This window comes from Furipterus horrens, unplaced genomic scaffold (genome assembly GCF_987537825.1).
Source record: "Furipterus horrens unplaced genomic scaffold, mFurHor1.1.pri manual_scaffold_2, whole genome shotgun sequence".
Taxonomy (NCBI): domain Eukaryota; kingdom Metazoa; phylum Chordata; class Mammalia; order Chiroptera; family Furipteridae; genus Furipterus; species Furipterus horrens.
The window spans coordinates 145,616,892-145,639,460 of NW_028327172.1; the positions used below are offsets into that span (position 1 = coordinate 145,616,892).

The 22,569-nt window shown below is 34.3% G+C and overlaps 1 protein-coding gene across 1 annotated transcript in view; it reads left to right on the top strand.

The window, feature by feature from the left end:
• Positions 1 to 22,569, top strand: part of MALRD1 (MAM and LDL receptor class A domain containing 1) — a 622,346-nt gene that overhangs the window by 424,721 nt on the left and 175,056 nt on the right. Inside the window, 1 exon segment of the mRNA XM_090268028.1 lies at positions 11,188 to 11,349. Within this exon segment, the coding sequence (XP_090124154.1) occupies positions 11,188 to 11,349 (162 nt within the window).

The following is a 22,569-nucleotide window of genomic DNA, read 5'->3' on the forward strand; positions in this document are numbered from 1 at the left end:
TGTGTTCTTCTTCCTCAAAATTGCTGTGGCTATTCAAGCTCTTTTTTGGTTCCATATGAATTTTTGAAGTATTTGTTCTAGGTCTGTGAAAAATTTCACTGGTATTTTAATAGGGATTGCATTGGATCTCTAAATTGCTTTGGGTAGTATAGATATTTTAATGATGTTGATTCTTCCCATTCATGAGCATTTTACCTCCTTGGTTAAGTTTATTCCAAGGTACTTTATTTTTCTTGTTGCTATGGTAAAAGGGATTTATTTTTTAGTTTCTATCTCTGAGATTTTATTGTTGGTGTACAGAAATGCCTTTGATTTCTGAATATTGACTTTTTACCCTGCTATTTTGCTGAATTCACTTATTCGAGTAGTTTTTTTTGTGGAGTCTATAGGGTTTTCTATGTACACTATCATGTCATCTGCAAATAATGACAGTTTTACTTCCTCTTTTCTAATTTGGATGCCTTTTATTTCTCTTTCTTGTCTGGTTGCTATGGCTAGAACTTCCAAGACTATGTTGAATAGGAGTGGGGAAAGTGGACATCCTTGTCTTGTTCCTGACCTCAGGGGGAAAGCTCTCAGTTTTTGCCAATTGAGTATGATGTTGGCTTCAGGTTTCTCATATATGGCCTTTATTATGTTGAGGTATGTCCCCTCTATTCCCATTTTACTGAGAGTTTTCATCATAAATGGATGTTATACTTTATCAAATGCTTTTTCTGCATCTATTGATATGATTATGTGGTTTATGTCTTTCATTTTGTTTATGTGGTTATTACATTTATTGATTTGCAAATATTAAACCATCCTTGCATCCCTGGGATAAATCCCACTTGATCGTGGTGTATGATTTTTCTAATGTGTCTCTGGATCCGGTTTGCTAATATTTTGTTGAGGATTTTAGCATCTGTGTTCATCAGTGATATTGGCCTATAGTTTTCTTTCTTTGTTGTGTCTTGACCTGATTTTGGAATTAGGGTAATACTGGCTTCATAGGACGAGTTTGAGAGTCTTCCCTCTTCTTGGATCTTTTGGAATAATCTGAGGATAGGAGTTAATTCTTTCCTAAATATTTTGTAGAATTCACCTGTGAAGCCATCCAGTCCAGGGCTTTTGTGTGCCAGGAGTTTTTTGATTACTGCTTCAATTTCACTAGTTGCTATTGGTCTATTCCGACTTTCCGCTTCTTCTTGATTTAGTTTTGGAAGACTATATGTTTCCAGGAATTTGTCCATTTCCTCTAGGTTGTCAAATTTCTTGCCATACAGTTGTTCATAATAATTTCTTACAATCCTTTGTATTTCTGTGGTATCAGTTGTGATTTCTTCTCTTTCGTTTCTGATTTTATTTATTTGGGTCCTCTCTCTTTTTTTCTTGATGAGCCTGGTTAAAGGCTTGTCAATTTTGTTTATCTTTTCAAAGAACCAGCTCCTACTTATGTTGATCTTTTGAATTGTTAGTCTCTATGTCACTTAATCCTGCTCTTATCTTGATGATTTCCTTCCTTCTACTTCATCTGGGCTTTGCTTGTTGTTCTTCCTCTAGTTCTTGTAGCTGTAGGGTTAAATTTTTTGTTAGAGATTCTTCTAGCTTTTTTAGGCAGACCTGTATTGCTATGAACTTTCCTCTCAGGACTGCTTTTGCTGTATCCCATAGGTTTTGGGTTGATGTATGCTTATTATCATTAGTTTTCAGAAACTTTTTGATTTCTTCCTTGATTTCATTGTTAACCCATTCATTTTTTAATAGCATGTTATTCATTCTCCATGAGTTTGAGTATTTTTGAGTTTTTTCCTTGAGGTTGATTTCCAATTTTAAGCCATTGTGATCTGAGAAGATGCTTGATATAATTTCAATTTTCTTGAATTTGTTGAGGCTTGTTTTGTATCCTACCATGTGGTCTATCTTTGAAAATGTGCCATGTGCACTTGAGAAGAATGTATATTTTGCTTCTTTGGGGTGAAAAGTTCTATTATATGTCAACTAAGTCCATTTGATCTAAAGTGCTGTTCAGTGCCCCAATATCTTTGGTGTTCCTTTGCTTCGAAGATCTGTCCATTGTTGACAATGGGGTGTTAAAGTCCCCTACTATGAGTGTGTTGCTGTCTATATCTTTCTTGGAGTCTTTCAAAAATTTCCTTACATATTTGGGTGCTCCTAAGTTGGGTGCATATATATTTATAAGGGTTATATCTTCTTGATGGATTGTTCCCTTAAGTATTATGAAATGACCTTCTTTGTCTCTTTTTATGGCCTTTGCTGTGAAATCTGTTTTGTCTGATATAAGTATTGCTACCCCAACTTTTTTTTTTTTTTTATGTCCATTTGCTTGAAATACTTTTTTCCATCTCTTCACTTTCAGTCTATGTAGATCTTTTGTTCTAAGGTGGGTCTCTTGTAGACAGCATATATGTGGGCATGCTTTCTACTCCATTCAGCTACCCTATGTCTTTTAATTGGAGCATTTAATCCATTTACATTTAAGGTTATTATTGATAAGTACTTATTCGTTGTCATTTCCTTCCTTTGTACTCATGTTTCTCTCTGTCTCTCTGTTTCTTCATCTTCTTGAAGCAGACCCTTTAGCATCTCTTGCAATGCTGGTTTGATGGAGATGTATTCTTTTAGCCTTCTTTGTCTTGGAAACTCCTTATTTCACCTTCCATTTTGAATGGGTAGAGTATTCTTGGTTGTAGGCCTTTGTTTTTCATTGCTTGGAATATTTTTTGCCATACCCTTCTGGCTTGTAGTGTTTCTGCTGAGAAATCTGATGATAGCCTTATTGGAGCTCCCTTGTATGTTATTAGTTGTTTCTCTCTTGCTGATTTTAGGATTCTCTCTTTGTCTTTGGTTGTTGCCATTTTAATTACCATGTGTCTTGATGTGGGCCTGTTGGGGTTCCTCTTCATTGGGACCCTCTGTGCTTCCTGGACTTGCATGACTCTTTCTCTCCTCACTTTAGGGAAGTTTTCTGTCATTAGTTTTTCAAAGAGGTTTTCTATCCCTTGCTCTTCTTCTTCTCCTTCTGGAATTCCTTTGATATGGATATTATTACATTTTATGTTGTCCTGCAGCTGTCTTAGAACCTCTTCATTCTTGTTCAGTCTTTTTTCATTTTATTGCCCTGTCTGGGAGTTTTTGTCTAGGTTGTCCTCCAGCTTGCTTATCTGATCTTCTGCTTCCTCTAGCCTGCTTTTAAGTCCTTCTACTGTGTTCTTCAATTCAGAGATCATATTCTTCATTTCCTCCTGGCTCTTATTGATAGCTTCTATGTCCTTTTTCATGCTGGTGTAATTCTCAGTAAGTTCCTTGTAGTTTTTCTGGAGTTCCTTATAGTTTCCTCTGAGCTCATTAAGCTTCTCCATAATCCATGTTTTGAATTCCATATCTGATAGTTTGCTCTCCTCTATTTCATTTAGTACTCTTTCTGGGGTTTCTACCTTTCCTTTCGATGGGGTTTTTTTTCCTCTGTCTCCCCATTTTTGTGACTCCTATCGTTTGTTAGTGCTTCTTAGAATGATCTGCACTTCCTGGATCTGCCCCTGGTGGCATCAGATCATGTACCAGTCTGGCCCTAGGCAGCCTCTTGGAGACTTCCAGGGATCTACTGCCTTTGTCTTACTTCTTTAGTTGTTAATCTATTCAATCTGTGATTAGCCATCAGGCTTAAGGACCATTGATGTGGCAGCTTAATTCCTGTAGGCAGGGCTTTTGCTTCCCCTCAAACTGATGCCACTTGGAGGGGAATGGTCTGCCTGCAGTACTGGGGATGAGTCAGCACTGGGACCAGGTCGGCTGCCCCCCCCCCCCAGTTCTCCCCTCAAAGACACCACACCAAACTCTCCCCAAGCATCTCTAGTCCCCTCTGCCTTCCCTCTGCTTGAGCCCAGGGTAAGTGGGGGTCAAAATATTTTTGTATGTGATCCACTTAAGAGCTCTTTTTCTCCCACTGTTTCTCTCTGGCTAGCAAGAAACCCTGTGGCTTTTTGCTTTTCACAGCTGGATACTATTTTACTTTCCACTTTGTTGCTGTAGGCTGGGAAGCCCAGCCGTGGGTTTAGATCCTGTCCTTCTCAGGGGGAACCCCCGGCTGCTGAGCTGTTTCTCAGTCCCTTCATCTGCCACCCGTGGAAGCCCAGTCAGCCCTTCCATGTCTCCGCACTCCCTACTGGTCACGTTGTGATGTAGCGGCCTTTTCTGTCTCTCCGTGGTTATAATACTTTTCTCCAGCTAGTGTTCGGTTGGTTATTCCAGATGATTTCTCCAAAATTAAGTTTTAAATCCAGACTGGTCCTGGGAGGAGGTTAGTGTAGCTCCTCTGTCATCTTTGATCTCCCGAGAATCTTTTTTAAAAAGAAAAGAAACGTTATTCCAGATAATGAACTTATCTTTCTTTTATGTTAAGATGTACAAATATTGAAAATATTTATGTAAATATTATGCGCTTTCATTTTTTTCCTATTCCTAGTATGGGCTAAGAACAACTTTCTAAATATTAGGTATGTAAAAATGACCAAAACATTGTCAGGCTTCAAAAATCTACTTTGTACTTGGGGAAAAAACTAAAGAAATAGTGTATTAAAATGCGATGTTGTTCCTTTTTAAAGAAGTTGTTAGTAAATGAAAGGTTTCTTGGTTAATTTTAAAGTGCATCAAGTTCTATGAAGAATAAGGGTATTACAGCTAATACAATAGAGAACTAGGCTTACAAAACATTGGAAAGAGTTAGAAGTATAAGGTTGGTGCAAAAACAATGTGCGATTTCGAGGTCTATTTTAAAAATGAAAAAGCCCATGGTTATGAAAATATTTATTCATTAACATAACCTCCTTTGCTTTCTAGAACCTCATTCCATCTGTCAACTAGCTTATAAATACCATGCTTGTAAAATTCTTTAGGTTTTGAAACAAAATATGAATCCAACTCATTTCCAACCTCATCTCTTGATGTCAACCTAAGACCATCAAAATGGTTCTGTGGCCCCTGAAACAAGTGATAATCAGAAGGAGCAAGCTCAGGAGAATATGGAGGATGAAGCAATATTTCCCAACCAAGCTGTGTGAGGACAAGCATTATCATGATGGATGATGACACACTTTCTGTTGACTAAGGAGGGTTGCTTTTGGTTCAAAGCTGCTTTCAGACGACAAAGTTGTTCACAGTAAAGATTAGCAGTACTTGTTTGATTGTTGTCTAAGAGTTCATAATGGACAATTCCTCCCATATCCCACCATCCACTCAACGTGATATTCTTTGGATGAAGTCTTCCTCTTGGTTGTTGAACTCTTCTTCCTCCTCAACTGATCCACTCTCAGTGGCATTTAATGTTATGGTAAGGGATCCACTTCTCATAACCTGTAACAAGCCTACCTAATAATGGTGCCTGAACATATTGCGAAAGCAATGATTCACAACAAGCAACACACTGTTGCAGATATTCTCTGGAGACAGTTCATGTGCGACCCATTTTCCAACTAATGTAACCTTTCCGATCCTTTTCAGTTGGTGTAGCACAGTTGTATGGGCTACATTAAATTGTTCTGCAAGTTCCCTGGAGGTAATGGTGGGGTTTTCTGTGACAACAGCTTCCAACACTTCGGAATAAAGTTTTTTTGGACAACCATCTTTTGGCTCATTTTTCAAATTGAAATCCCCACTTTGGAAATGGGAAAATCAATTCCTGCAACTTCTTTCTGTCACTGCATTGTCCCCCTAAGTGCTCTGAAGAGATTTTCTGCTGTCCTTGCATTGGCACCTTTATGAAACTCATAGAGTAAAATATTTCTAATGTGGTCTTTAGATGGGACAAATATGGGTGCAAATATCGTGGATGATTATGAACAACACTTTGATAATCTGAAAAAATAAGGTATAAAGTAGTCACTGTGACATCAAAAAATTATAAGAAGAGGCACAAATTTAATAAATACTCTAAAACTTTCTTTTAAAAAAGTCGGACATTACTTTTGCACCAATGTTTATTTTAGTTTTTCAAATGTGAATGCCTCCAATGTTTTGTTTATTTGTTTTGAGGGGTTTTTTTCTTCACTAATTTTTCCTCTGAGAATGCCTTCTGTGCTTTTTCTCCAGAGCTATTTGAGGTATTGATGTGAAAACACACAGAGGCAGCTTTGATTTTCTGAAACAGAAATCAATTACATACTTATATCAATTACTGTTACCCACAACTTTGGACAACTTTAAGAGGTTGAATTTATTAATATAAAAGTAATATGTTGACAAATTAAATAGTATATTTCTTTTACAACCCATTGATAGACTTTGTTCATATCCAAAAGGAACACTGTGCAGGACAGAAATATACAGATTAGTTACTGGTTCTGCAAATTGACATCACTAGTGTCATATATTGATGGTCTTTTAGATACATTCTCCAGTGTAAATCATCAGGAGTAGATTCCTGAAGTCAGATAATTTATGTGCATAATAGAATAAATTACAACATTTTCAGACTGACCTTTGGAGAAATATAAGGGAGGATTAACCTTTTGGGTTGTTAAACTGAAGTCTTCATTTTGACTTTGACCCCTACTTGTTGGGTAATTATTTAAATTCTCAAAGACTCACCTTTGTTATCTGTTTAGTTGGTATAATAACATCCATCCTATTGAATGCTTTGAAAATTAAGTGTAATAATGTAAAGAATACATCTGTCCAGTCTACTAGAATTAATAATGTTAACTTCTTCCATATTATCACATCATATTTTCTTGAAATGTGTCAGTCATAATGAATGTCTTGTTTATATGACCTTTTTACTTACTAGAAAATAAAGGCAGTTATGCCTCATGACTAAATTTTTACTGTAGGTTAATGAGCAAAGGCAAAATTATCTTCTGCATCTTTACCTCCTGTTGCAAAATGTATGATTTATAATAAGAGATCAGTTCATTTTAAAAGGAACAATTAAATCAGAAAAGATGTTCTCTTCTTTCATGAAAGGAAATTATTACCTAAAACATGTATTAAGTGCACTTTGATTTCTAGGCTGAGATACACAATGTGTTGGTTGTTGCTTTCTCTCCTGCCTCTTACAAAAACAAACATCCCATCCAGGCATGTCACTCTTTCCCATTGAACCCAGATTCTTAAAAATCCTTCTCAATGCAGCACTCCAAGAAGCCATTTCATGATGAGGAGAAACTATTTAATATTCCTGTATGATGCATTATGGTTTGGCAAAATAAAGTAGATATGTAGACAGAGGAATTAAAAATAATTAATTATGGAGCTGTCTCTTAAATATGCTAATTGATCAGTATTTACACTGACCATGCAACCATGTGGCTGAATATTATACCACTGGGAAGATGCCAATTTTTTAAAAGAGTGTTACTAATCATGATAAACATCACAGTTTAGAAAATAGTTTTTCTAAAGCAATGTCTATTTTGAAAATACTGATGATGCATATTCTTCATCAAGAAATACTACAAAGTCTTCATATTATCCATCATTAAATAGTTGTATATGGAAACATATATAATGTAGTTCATCAGTAATAACTGATCACATGGAAATTGTTTATAGTAAATCAATGGTAAGCAACGAGTAAATTGTCAATATAAAATAAAACAATAATGAATTTTCCAATCAATGGTAACAACTATACTTGCTGTTAAGTGCCATAAAACACACACATACTCACCAAGAGAACTGACATGCTCTGGAAAGGGAGAGATAGTACATAAGCTGGACATTGAAAGAAGAGTATGATTTGCTAGATGGAATAGAGAAGAGAAGATAAAAATACTTGTAGCAGAAATTCCAACCTTAACCACTAATTGCCTTTCTATTTCTTTTGTTCCTTGAAAACAAAACTCGAAATTTATTTGGAATAGCATTGTAGCCAGCTACCATCTGCAAACTTCCTTGTAGTCACCAGAGACTAGTAAGATATACTTGGAAATTTTGGGAAGATGTCTCTTTCAAAAAGAAAAGACATTTTCTCTTTCCGTTTCCTTCAATGCCTCAAACACTTGTGACACTGGGAAGCAACACATGGTCATCCTGCAACCATGAGTGAGCATGAGGATGACAGGATGACAGGACGGAAAGCAGGGAAATGTGTGCTTCACACTGCATGCTTGAACCCCAACACCAGTCTTAAGCTGACAGCTCCCTGACTTATTGTTAATTAAGATAAATTAGTTCCCGTCTGTTTAATTTACTGTTATTTGAATTTTCAGTTTCTTGGAATCAATTGCATTTTTAACTGATACAGGCAATACAGAAAATGTACTATATCAAATAGCAAAAGTCCAAAAACAAGTGAAATCTAGATTTGGTTAATTAAGTAACTTTAATCATCAAAAGTATAGAATTGTATGAAGTCCCTCCTTCTTTATGCTCTGCCGTCTGCAGATAACTGATTTTCTTATAAAGTGAGCTCCTCTCCTATAATCTATTCACTCCCAATTATCACACCTTTGCAATGATATCCTGAGAAAGGACAAATAGGTTTTCTTCCTTTTGATTTATTTTTAAGAATAAGGAAAACTTTCCCTACGTGCCTTTTCCCCAATAAATCTCATTGTCTAGAATTGCATCCCAAGACTATGCCTAAACTAATTAAGAAAAATGAATATCGCATCACAATTTCTGAGATAAGCCATGTGTCACATCTGGAGTTGAGGAGGGAGGGGACTGCTTCATCCATGAAACACTTATCTGAGTGAAAGAAGGTGAATACTTGGAGAAAATTGCAGTTCTGTCCTGAACAAGAGAGGGAATGAATGATTGACACTGAGCACCTAACTGCTAGAGAAAACATTTTAAAAAGTGAAGAGTAGTCCTAAGCATAAAAGTTGAAAAAAACTGTTTTTATTTGAGATAATTTTCCAAGAAATTTAGTTGGCAGGCAATTTTGAAAATGAGACAGATTTCAGCCTGAAACCACTTTGCATTACAAGAAAGATGACTATATTCAAGGATAGAGGTTTGGGGGAGAATTTTCAAACAATGTGAAAACTTGAATATTTTTAGCAAAGGAAATAATGCAAGAACATTCTTAAAGATGATTGATACGGTTTGGGTTTGTAAGGTTGACAGATTAAAGGCTACATTAAATAAAAAAACCTCTTAAAATAAATCAGCTGAATCAATGGAACTGAAACAGGGGCTATGGAACTGCAAGGAAGGAAATAGGCTTCCAAAGGGAGAATCTACAGCTATTGGTGATAGACTGGATATGGAAATGAAGAATATAGAATCAAAGATAATTCCACTCTTTGAGTTTTTAGAGTGAGAAGATTCATGTATGAGATTAACGAGTAATCTCAAAAAGAAGAGCCCATTTGGAGAAGTGAATGATGAATTTGTTTTAGGCTTGTTGGTTTCTAGGTGACAATTGCACATTCCAAGTGAAATGTTTGACAAGCATTTGAAAATAAACACCTGCATTTCATCGTGGCTCTGCATTTGTAGGCCATCTGCATAACAGAGTGAAGGGCTGTGGGACAGGATGAGTGAAGGTATACAGGGTGAGAAATTTAAGCAAATGAATATTTATTTTTTAAATCAAGAGGGGCTCCCTGACTAGTCTACAAATTATTAGAAAGGGATTAGTAGAGAATGTGAGGTTAAAGGACATGGAAAAGTTATGTGACTTTGAAATAAATGAGGCTATGGAATGATTAAAGCAGTGTTGATAAGTAGAGATCATAAACTGAGATTAGTGCTAGAAAGGAAAAGTGACATAATTTGAGGTAGAAAATTAAAATATCAAATAATTGACCTTGATTGTATAGATATCCTTTGAGTCAATGATAAGGTCATATGTTAAATAAGTTAGAGCTGTAAAGATAAGAGTGATCACAGAGAATGGAAAGAAGGTAGGATAATTGTTATAGGACCAATGTGTCAGAGAGTCAGTTACACAGAAATACAACAGTGCAGATCCTGTATGTGACACTATTCTAAAGAACCCACAATGGCTGCTTCTGCATGTTTACAGTTGTGTTAACTAAACACAGGAGAGCTGCATTTCTCACTTTTATCCATATTGTTTACATAATGTAAACCTATCTATACCATAGGTTTGGTATAGAAAGGCATAAAGTAAGATAGTCAAAATCCATAAAGAAACATATAATAATCAATGGATTATAAATCATGTAGAATGAATGAAAGAAATGTACACCATTAAAATGATTCTAGTTTTGGGGATAATATGCTTTCTTACCAGAGAAATGAAGTGCTGATATTTTATGAAAATACTTTCAGAGATCCAGAAAATTTTCTATAAAAATATGAAAACTATGTTTGCTATGTATCTGGTGACTATTTTAACAGCAAATTTTTTTCTGATGAAATTTCTATATACTAATGTTAGTGGTAAGTTAGAAAAGGTTATAAGCAATAAGACAACTGAAGAAGAACTGTTAAAATTCACACAAACTTCATCTTCTAAAAAATCCAATGACAATTTTAGTTTGTTCATGCTGATTAAATCACCCAATAATTCATTTTGACTGTACAACACAGTCAGTTTTTACAGTGAATGCCAAAATATAATAGCTGCTTCGCTAAGAAAAAGAAAAAGGAAAAAGAAAGCAGATATCGGGCTGTTATGATGGCACTTTTCACAGATGACTAGTTATTATCCCAACACACTCAGTTATTATCTAGTAATTTTTTATTGTAAGTAACTTAATTTTTAATGAGTTATCAACCATCACTTTTAGAGGAGGATTTGTCTCTTTATTTACTGACTAGCTCTGAAATGTTGTATGTGGGTGGTTGGTATAATATGCTGAAAAGATTTGTGTCTATACAGTTTACTACTTCTCCCAAAGACACCTTTTCTTTAGTAAATGATTTTGCATCTCTAATGGTCTATGCTGTTCAAACACTGGAGTATTAAATATTTGGACACCTGAAGTTGATTTATTTGACCTGAATTATTGGTGTTATCATAATGTTATGTTCACAGTTTTATCTATCACCTATGACTATTATCAGTCAATCCATGTAACTTCTTAATGGATAAATTACAATATTCATTCACTTCTTCTAGACCCTATGATTAAAAAAAGGCTAGTGTACAATTGATATTATCTATAAAGAATTAGAATATATAGATACCAATTAAAATCATCACTAATGTAGTATAATATAAAGTGAAATATGGATTTCCAGAACATCCCATTAAATTTTTTGTTTCCTTAGGCCAGTACACAACCACAAGAGGAAGCTGCAATTTTGAGACAACTTCTGGAAACTGGACCATGGCCTGCAGTCTTACTCAAGACTCTGAAGATGACTTGGACTGGGCCATTGGCAACAGAATTCCTGATGAAACACTGACTGCAGACTCTGATCATACACCAGGTAAATCTACCAGAGATACACATACCAACTAATCAACTCCGGGAAACCCGCTTTAACTATTTGAGTGAATGTCAGAGTGAGCCACTTATGTCTGTGGGGGAGTAGATATCTATAGGCCTTATGAAAGGCCTATTTAACCCCTGAATTACTGAAGAAACTCAGAACTAACATTGCTACAAAGAATCTATGACTCATATTTTAAGAGACTCACAGATTTTATTTCCTCTACCTTAAATGTGTTCTTAAATCCCTAACCAGGGCAGGAACAAGTAGGGGGCAATCAGATTAATGCATGTAGTAGCAGGGGTATACAATTAGCAATGATGAAAATTCTCATGATGCCACAATGGCCAGGAGTTGGCCACCAATTTTATTTCAGTCCCTCTGAAGTGCCAGGACAAAAATATACAAGATAAGTTGTGATAGAAGAAATGAGCATCTACAAAGTCTTAACAGGTTTTTCTTTGAGCCCTGTAACTTGAGATTAATGGAACTTTTAATGAATGGTTTTACAGTTAATAGAATCAGAGTATAAGTAGGTTCATAAACTTATTTACTTTGACCCTGAAGTCGTGCCTACTCAGTACTTTTCTTAGGAATCAACTTTTCCTAGGGATAAAATATACATTTTTCCACAAATAAGTTTTCTTAAAAATAAGAAATTACATAAGATATTTGTGATGGTTAAAGTTATGTTTCAACTTAGAGGGTGTTACTGGATTAGGTTAACATTTTTTTTATATTCAATATTATTTTGCATTAGTTTCAGGTATAAAGCATAGTAATTAGACAGCTATATACTCTATAAAGTATTCCACCTGATATTTCTAGCACCCAACTGACACTATGCATAGTCATTACATGATTGACTAGATTCCCTATGCTATCCTTTACATCCCCATGACTATTGTGTAATGACCTATCTGTTCTTCTCAATACCTCCACCTTTTTTACCCAATCCCTCAACCCCTCTCCCACCTGGCAACCATCAGTCTGTTCTCTGTATGTATAAGTCTGTTTTTGTTTTGTTTGATTTTTAAATTATTCTTTAGATTCCACATATAAGTGAAATCATATGGTATTTCTTTTTCTTTGACTGACATATTTCCCTAAGTATAACACCTACTAGGTCCATCCATACTGTCAAAAATGGTAGATTTTGTCTTGTCTTATGGCTGAGTAATATTCCATCATATAAATGTTTCACAGCTTTTTGATCCACTCTTCTGTTGATGAGCATGTGGGTTGTTTCCATAACTTGTCTCGTATAAATAAGACTACAATGAACATGGGGTTCATTTATTCTTTTGAATTATTGTTTTTGATTTCTTCAGATATGTACCCAAAAGTGGAATAGCTGGGTCATAAGGGAGTTTCATTTTTAATTTTTTAAGGAACATCCATACTGTTTTCCATAGTGGCTGCATCAGTCTGTATTCTCACCAACAGTGCATGAGGGTTCTCTTTTTCTCTCTACATCTTCACCAACACTTGTTTTTTATTGATTTATTGATGGTAGCCATTCTGACATGTGTGAGGTGATATCTCATTGTGGTTTTAATTTGCATTTCTCTGATGATTAGTGACACTGATCATGTTTTCATATGTCTATTAGCCATTTGTATGTCATGAGGTTAATATTTAAATCAGCAAACTGCAAGCAGATTGCCCTCCATAGTGTGGGCAGTCCTCATTCATTAGTTGATGGCCTAAATAGACCAAAACAGATGGGCTACCCAAGCAAAAGGTACTTACCCCAAGACTGCCTTGGACTTTATCTGAACCATTGGTTCTCCTGGATCACTAGCCTGCTGGCTCACACTGCAGATTTGAGGCCTTCCAGCATTCATAAATATATGAGCCATTTACATGTAATAAATATATTTATCTATTTATATATTCTGTTAGTTCTTTTCTGGAGAAACCTAATAAAATATTACTAAAAAAATGGAAGCATAAGCACAATGAAAAAGAACAGGATTATATGAAATTAAAATAACTTCATAAGAAAAATAAATGAGGTTGGTCCAGTCATTTTATGACTAGTGAGAAGAGAACAATAGTTTTATTATTTTTATTTTCAGGTAGATTGAAAATATCATGATGTTCAATTGCAACATGTGCACTTATTCTTATTTTAAAGTTATTCTTTAATTCATCTTCGAATTGAATATTCTTATTTCTTTTGACCTGCCAAGTTGTAGTTCTTTTTCCTTTTACCAATTTTTTTTCTCAAAAAACATGAAGTTAGTATATACTAGGTTATATGAGTATGTTAATAGAACAGGACATCAAATCAAGACACTGAGGTCAGTAATTAGGAAGATTTAATATTTAACAAAGGTTAATTCAGTGAAAAAAAGATGTATTATTTAACATGGTTCCGGTATATCTGGTTATTCACCTGGAAAGAAATGAAATTAAACTCATTTTTCTTCTGAATAAGGACTTAAATGTAACAAATAATGATAATAAAGGTCTTGCAAGAAAACAGAGGGTAAACAACATGTAAATTTAAAGGCAGGTTTTAACTTTTAAAAGTTCAGAAGCTACAAAAGACAAGGTGTATATATTTTATTATGGGAAATTATAACTATGGTCTAGAAATTCCATAAACAAAATCAACAGGTACATAAATAGGTTAGAAAATTTTTCCTTACAGATTACAAGATATTATATATATAACTTTTACAAATTTATGAGAAACCATGATTTTAACAAGCAGAAAAGATTTGCAAAACCATTCACAGATGATCAAATTTACATAATCAACAAATATATTAACTTACACTCAAGTTCACAAGTCATCAGAAAAAAATGCAAATTAAATAATAAAGAGATGGAAAAGATTTTTTTAAAAGCACCTATAAATGGCTGAGAGAAGGAGTGGGGGAGCAGAAGGGTAGTCACATATGGTTATGGGGAATTTTTCATTTTGGAAAGCATTCTGGTCGCATAGAAATAAAAAATCAACACAAACCACAGATGTACAGGGATATTTACTTCAGCATTATTAGTAGTTTTAAAAATGAGAAACAAAATGAATACCCATTATTCATACAATCATTTATTTGTTCCTTTGTTGCTCTGTCAGTTTATTGAGTGACAGGAATTGTTCTAGGTCGTGGGAATGTATTAGTAGCAGTAGAGTTCAGATTCTACAAGGAGAGACAAGATAATGTAACATACATATTACATGGATAGATTATATGGACTCTTAGAAATTGAAGAGAAACAAAGAATGGAGTAAGTAGGACTTGGAAGGCCAAAGGATGAGTGAGCCCATTGCAGTTGGTGGAGAAGGAGAGTTGGGAGGGATTGCAGTTTAAATAGGTGGATCAAAGTAGACTGCATTGAGAAAACGCCATTTGAAAAAAGACTTAAAAGAGGTGAGGAAGTGAGCCACATGGATACCTAGGGAAAAGGCTCCAGTCAGAGTGACAGCCAGCACCAAATGCCCTGAGAACAGAGGATGCCTGGTTGATGTCCAAACCTGGGCTCTAGTGACAGTTTGGGTAATGGAATTAATTGTTGTGGGGCTGTCCTGTGCAGTGCAGGGTATTTGGCAGTAAACCTAGTCGCCAGTAGCACATCTCTCCCAGTCTTGACACTCAAAATGTCTTTAGCAACTTCCAACTGTTCCCTGGGGACCAAAATCACCACCGTTCCATGCCCCACTTCTGTTGAGAACCTAGAGGAACAACCTGAGAGCCAATGTAACTTACTAAGTACACAGCATGCAATATCATGCAGCCACTAAAAAGAGTTTAGTGCTATACAGTTAATGTGTAGGGATTTCCAAAAGATATTTTCACAAAAGGAACATTAAAACCACCTTAGGAGAAGAAATGGCTTGAATTTTTCATCTCAGTTGACCAGGCTCTAATCATATAGACACAGCTTCTGATAGATCACAACTGTAAACAAAAAGTTAAATATAGTTAAAAACCTGGCCTTACTTAGTAAACCTATTATAACTGATGTAAAACATGCAGCAGGAGAATTCAGGGATGTGAGATCTCTGAATGGGAAATGTATGATATATCACATGTATTTTTTTTAACATTTGTACTTATACAATTAAAACCAATTCGTTTGATATATCAAAGTAATATTTTGTAAGTTTCAGAATAAGCAAATGCAGTTTTTATTATTAATTTTTCCCAATAAATCAGGTTTTCTAATCTTGTTTAAAAAGATATCATTAAAGGAGTAAAGCGATATGAAGAATGATTATATAGTATAATATACTTTTTCTAAAGCAAAGAATGACTAACACATCTTATTTGTGAATACCAATAAGTATGTAGGTAGATAGTTCTATGGATAACTATATGAGCATGGAGAAAGGGATGACAGAAGATATGTACCCATTTATTAACATGGATTACTGCTTGGATGGTGAAAGGGTTGGAGTAAAGAAGAGAGGGGACTAAGTCCAAAAAGAAAAAGAAAATAAGTAGGTAAAAAAAGGAATTGCACCTCACAAGAATATCTAAGACTATATATTATAGTAGAATATATATGTGTTTGTGGAATTATAGTGAATATTTTTAACTTTTACCACTAAAATGCATGAACTACTGCTTTCCACTCTTTTAATATTCATTTTTTCACTGTATCAAATTTAAAAGATTTTACATAGCAAAGGATATCATCAACAAAATAAAAAGACAAGCCTCAGAATGGGAGAACATATTTGCCAATACATCTGATAAGTGGTTAATATCCAAAATGTATAAAGTTTACAAAACTCAACACCAAAGAAAACAAATGATCCAATTAAAAAATGTGCAAGGTATCTGAATAGACACTTCTCCAAAAAGGACATACAGATGGCCAATAGACGTATGAAAAGATGCTCTATGTCACTAATCATCAGAGAAATGCACATTAAAACCACAACAAGATACCATCTCACACCTGTCAGAATGGCTATCATCAATAAATCAATAAACCACTAGTGCTGGCGAGGATGTGGAGAAAAAGGAACCCTTTTTCACTGTAGGTGAGAATGCAGACTGGTGCAGCCACTGTGGAAAGCACTATGGAGATACCTCAAAAATTAACAATGGATCTGCCTTTTGACCAAGTGATCCTTCTTCTGGGAATATATCCAAAGGAACCCAAAACACTAATTCGAAAGAACTTAAGCACCCCTATATCATTGCAGCATTATTTACAATTGCTAAGATATAGAAGCAGCCCACGTGTTTATCAATAGATGAGTGGATAAACCAACTATGGGGTATTTACACAATGGAATACTACTCAGCTGTAAAAAAGAAGAAAATTTTACCTTTTATGACAGTATGAATGGATCTGGAGAACATTATGATAGGAATTACATTATGCTAAGTGAAATAAGCCAGTCAGAGAAAGACAAATACCATATGGTTTCACTCATATGTGGAATCTAATGAACAAGCTGAACTAACAAGGAAAATGGGGACAGACTCATAGATGGAGAGCAGAAGACAGCTAGTGGGGGAGCAAGATTAGTGGAGAGGAATTAAGTTAAAAGAAAAAAGGACTCACGGACATGGATAACAGTGTGGTGATTGCTAGGGGTACGGGGGATATACAGGGACTAAAGGGTAATGGAAACAATACAATAAATATTAAATAATAGTAATATTAATATTCATTTTTCTTCAATATTTCTTTTCATCAACTTTACATTACAAGGAATTACATCATTTTCTAAAATTTAAAAATATAAGTAAGCAGAAAAAAAATTGTCTTGTAATCTCAGTAGAGTGCTATAACCATCTATAAGCTTTGTATTTAGTAATTTAGAAAATACAATATAGATAAGTTTTTTATGTTATTTTTAGCAATATAGATTTAGTTATAGTATAGTATTTTATATTTTGGATATATCATAATTCATAAAATTATCTAAATAATTTTAAATAGTTGTTTAAAGTTTAATTCTTTTCTAACACATTCACTATAATAGATAGCAACAATTAATATATATTTAGATGTATATTGAGTGTTGTGATATTTCTGATAGTGATGATATAAATATCACAACACTGAATATACATTTTTTTACTTTTATTATTCCTAAGAATAACTATATGTTTCTTTACTTAAGAAGTTATAAGAAATAAGCTGATTTTCAGTTTTGCTACTAGGATACAGGTAGTAATATCCAGATACAAATGTCTGTGAACTTTTAAAATCTTTTGAATTTTTAAATTACAGTTGACATCTGATACTATATTAGTTTCATATATACAGCAGCATAGTGGTTAGACATTTATATAATTTATGAAGTGATCCTCCCAATAAGTCTAGTACCCACCTTGTATATAGTACTTATAATGTTATTGGCCATATTCCATATGAGGTATTTTACATCCCCATGACTGTTTTATTAGTGCCAATTGTACTTCTTAATCCCTTCACCTTTTTTACCCATCCCCACCCCCTCCCATCTGGCAAACATCAGTTTTAGTTTGTTCTCTATATCTGTGAGTCTGTTTTTGTTTTGTTTTGTTTGTTTATATGTGGGTTCTTTAGTTATTTGCAGCATTTTTTCCTTATCTTAAAACAGTGTTTGAAAACTACACAGCAGGTCTGCTAGTATAATATTACTAATGATACAAAAAGTATTGTAGGTTCAGTTTACAAAAAGATAAAAGCACAATCTATGGACATGAGAAGGTTTTATGTGTGTTCAAAAGAACAAATATAAGTGACCAACTGATAGCTTTTAATGAAAAAATTAAGGACTATTAATGGCAGTGTTCATTTTTTAAAACTTTTATAGCTTGTCTGAATTCATTAAAGACCACATAAAAAGTTTTGGGTCTGGTTATTTATGCAATATTGTTCATAAGTAATGTGGCCCAGAGATAAAGAAAAGTAATCATTCTGACAAAATACTTTATTATTCTCCCTGTTAATCAGTACTTATACAATATATATTTTTGGAGTGTTCTCATCAAAGCAGACTGATTATATCATCTCTGATACACTAACACAGGTCACTGAATTTGTTTAGGCATCTCTGAGACAATGGGCTGCTAAATAAATTGTAAGGATATTAATTAATTTTGACCTTCTGGGAAAAACAAAATGCTTTCTGAGAAGGCTGGAAGATTCAAAGAACCTATGATCTATATCTAAGCATCACAGCATTCCTGTTAATTAGAAGTGTGTTTACGGATCTTTTCATTTATTGTTACCAAGACGAAGAATTAGATACAGAAGGGGACATTTTCAATGCCCATCCAGGCCTATTTATGAGTCTTGTTGGAGCCATTGCCGAAATTGTAGAGAGAAACTACAGACATTAATCCATTCTCTAGTCTGCACATGAATAGTGTTTAGACTCAGTGTATACATGATTTAGTGACAAGAGTGACATTTGTGTGACATGAATTAACAAAGGTATGATGAAGATGGCTACTGTCTCTTTCATCCCTTCTCTCATAGATTTCTTTTCTTTTTTTAATGGTATAATCGACTATCTCCACAATTAAACCATAAACTACAATAGGGCAGGAGTCACACCTTTTGCTATTTTTATATCCACTCCAGCATTTAAGATTGACTAGCACTTGCAAAATACTTGTGTAGATCTCATGTTACTTGGATCTATCTCCTTGCATAGTTTTTAACAGCAAAGTATTTTTAATTAATTAATGCAACAAGAATTTCTTGAATACCTATTAAATACCACACACAATGTGTTGGGAACTGAGAGTATGAATGTACTAGGCATTTGTAAAGTAACTGGAATGGAATATGCTGCTTGATATAACCCACACACCTACTATATTGTGCAATTTTATATTCATAATTCAAACCATACTCCCACTCTTAGTGATGCTAATGCCCTAATGTGTATAATAGCAGTTTAAAGCATAAAGTGTTCAATAAACAGAACTTACTTGATACTTTGTAAGCAGAGCCCTGCAGGCTAGGCAGATGATAAATGCACTGCCTGTTGGACAGACCAAACAGACATTATTTCCACATTATAAATGAGAAAAAAGCTAAATGACTTCTCTAAACCTGAGCCCGTGGTGAACGGAACCTAATCCCAGCCCTTCTCCAGGACATCTCTGCATCATGTGCTGTCCTGATATTACAGCTCTGCCTAAATCTTCATATTTGGGGTCACTTAACCTTTATTTCGTTTCTGGCTTGTATCACCATCTCAGCCTGGCCTCTCATATTGGTAGGAGGAGATTTCCATATTCATTTCCTTGGGAGGGTTAGAAATAGGTCAGTGATACGGAGTTAGATACAGAAAAGTCAAATGATACTGAGACATATCAAAGAATATGATTTATAAAACCATCTTTTATTTTATCTGATCCTTAAATAATGCATTGAAATTTATTATGATATCAGTTCAGAGCACATTTGTGTTTAAAATGATAGAATTTTTGGATCCTTCAAGGGGAGTTAATTATTAATGTACTACTACTAATAATAATGAGATTAAAATCTGATAAGAATGTCAAAGGGAAATAACTATGATTTGTGTGATGCTTCAGCCACCACTTTAAAAATACATATGTGACTAAATCGAAGTTTTTACAGGCAAGTGTCGCAGAAAATTAAATACATTGCAATGATAAAAAAAAAAAAGTTTTCAATCACTTATTCATTGAACAAATATTTGTTGAGCTTATTTGTTGCTAGCTACATTCTAAGTACATATACATATTTAAACACATCATAGAAGGATCTCTATCATTGTGACTGACATTGTAGCAGAGGGGGATCAAAAATCAGTATCACATGTTACAAATAAACATTCTGCATAGTTTGTTGGATGTTGGTTAGTGCTATGGGGATAAAAAGAAAAATGGAGCAGTAAAAGAGGGATCAATCAGGAACTGGTGGAGAGTAATTTTAGAAGTACAAAGTGGTAGTGAGAGTGAGGGTTCAGTTAAAGAAACATTCATGAGGGTGCCTGCATTATTGTTTTTCAGTTTTATAAAGGGTGTGGATGGCCCTGGCCAGTAGCTGGGTAGAGCGTCTTTGAATACCCCAAGGTTACAGGTTCAACCCACAGTCAGGGCACATACAAGAATTAACCAATGAACGCATAAATAAGTGGAACAATAAAGGTCCTCTCTCTCTCTCTCTCTCTCTCTCTCTCTCTCTCTCCCTCCCTTCCCTCCCTTCCCTCCCTGCCTCCCTCCCTCCTTTCCCTCCCTGCTTCCCTCCCTCCCTTTCCTCCCTGCCTCCCTCCCTCCCTCCATTCTTTATAAAGCAGTGAAAAAAGTATTCTTGACTGAGGGTTTCAATAAAAACATTGTGATGTTGAAAATCACAATTTTTAGTAAGGTTAAATAACTTGACCAAGTCACAGGAGTGACTTGGCAGGAGGACTGAATACCAAACTCCAAACTCAAAAACTTTCATCTGTAGCCTACACTGTCCAGTATTTTAGCCACTAGCTACATGGGACTACCGAACCATTGAAATGCGGCTGAGCTAAATTGAGATGTGCTAAAGTTAAATGTAAAATAAGTGTAAAATACACACTAGACTTTGAAGATGTAATACAAAAGAAAAAGGAAAACCCAGAATATAAAAAAGTCTCACTAATAATTTATACATTAATTATATATTTAAGTTAAAGAATTAAGAATACATTTGGTTAAATAAAATATATTACTAAAAATCAATCTATTTCTTTTTACTTTTTAAAATGTTTTTGCTAAAAATTCTAAAGCTATGTATGTGACTCACTGCAAACATGGGGAAGACTTTCTTGTTTATCAAGTGAATAAACACTTGAATTAACTGAAGAAATGCTGAAAAGCATCCATCTCTGCATATCTTTGGAGATGGGCAATCTCTTCATGATGAATTCACACACTTGCTGGTAGAAAGTGAAAAAATGATCTATTTCACTTCCATCTAACTGAAAGGGCTTAAAAAAAATCATATGAAAAACAAAGTGTAATTATAATCTAATCTGACATATTATCTTTATAATATTATATTGTGTATAATCCTAATAATTAAATATTACATCCTAATAATTAAACATTAACCTGAAGTCTTATGTTCAAAAATAACACTTTCTGAATTATAACCCAAATACTACAGTTCTTGTTCCATCATTTTCAAAGAGAGGAACCAATGTCATTATTTCCATATTTGCTTTAATTTATCTTTTATATGTTTTAGTCTAATATATAGTCAAAATTCAAAGTCAATACATTATTGCTTTCATGAAATTAGAGAGTCTGACCTGTTGGACAATATTTATGACTGTGTAAAAACACCCCTATGATGGCAGGGATGTTATTACACATCCTAGTTGTCTCCATGTTTAACTATACTCACCATTCCAGATATATATGTATAAATTTTGTCTTGGTTCTTATAGGATTTGCATTTTTAGGTAACAGTCTTCAAACTTTTTGTAAGTGCTATAATGCAATAATGTTTGTCATCAGAATGATTCTTTCTTAAGCAAAATGTTTAGTGTTTTCAGTAGTAGATAATCAAATTTTGAATTTTCTTGAATAAGAAGATTATTGCCTTACTGGATAATTGGGTTGATGTTTAGTGACAATCACTATATTATGAACCTCACACACCACCATCAACTACCACCATCACCACAATTATGGCCATCAGTTCTGGTCATTACTGGTCATATAAATTGTTTTGTTTGGATGCTTTGCTTTAATGATGAATTAGACAGCATTATCCCCATAGTCTGATGGTATGATGTGAGATCTTTTTGTAACTGTGTATAAATTTATCTCAGATTATTTTAAAAATTTTCTCTGTTTTCATTAATTTTTAGAGCTGTTTATTTCTTTGACTTGTCCTAGATAGATCCCTTGATGTTTAGAATAACTACAAAATATTTATGTACTTATTCTAATTTTCTTTCATTGCCAATATTTCTTTTGATTATGCTGAAGTTATGCATGACAGCATGTATGTGCATTATGAATATAAATATTTTCCCTCATTCCCTATTTGAACTTCCTTGTCCTTTTCACTTTACTTCTATTATCCTTCCAAAACATGAGGGTTAGGTAAAAGGAGATTTTCTGAAGAATAACATATAATATAGTATAAAATGACTCAGAGAAGGAAAACTCTGACTCCAAAAAACCTCCGCTGCCTTGCGGCATACCTCTTCAGGGGAAAGGCTAAGGGAGTAAACCCCGACAGAAAATCCGGAGCCGGAGTCCCTAAGGCAGTTTGACGTTGTAGTCA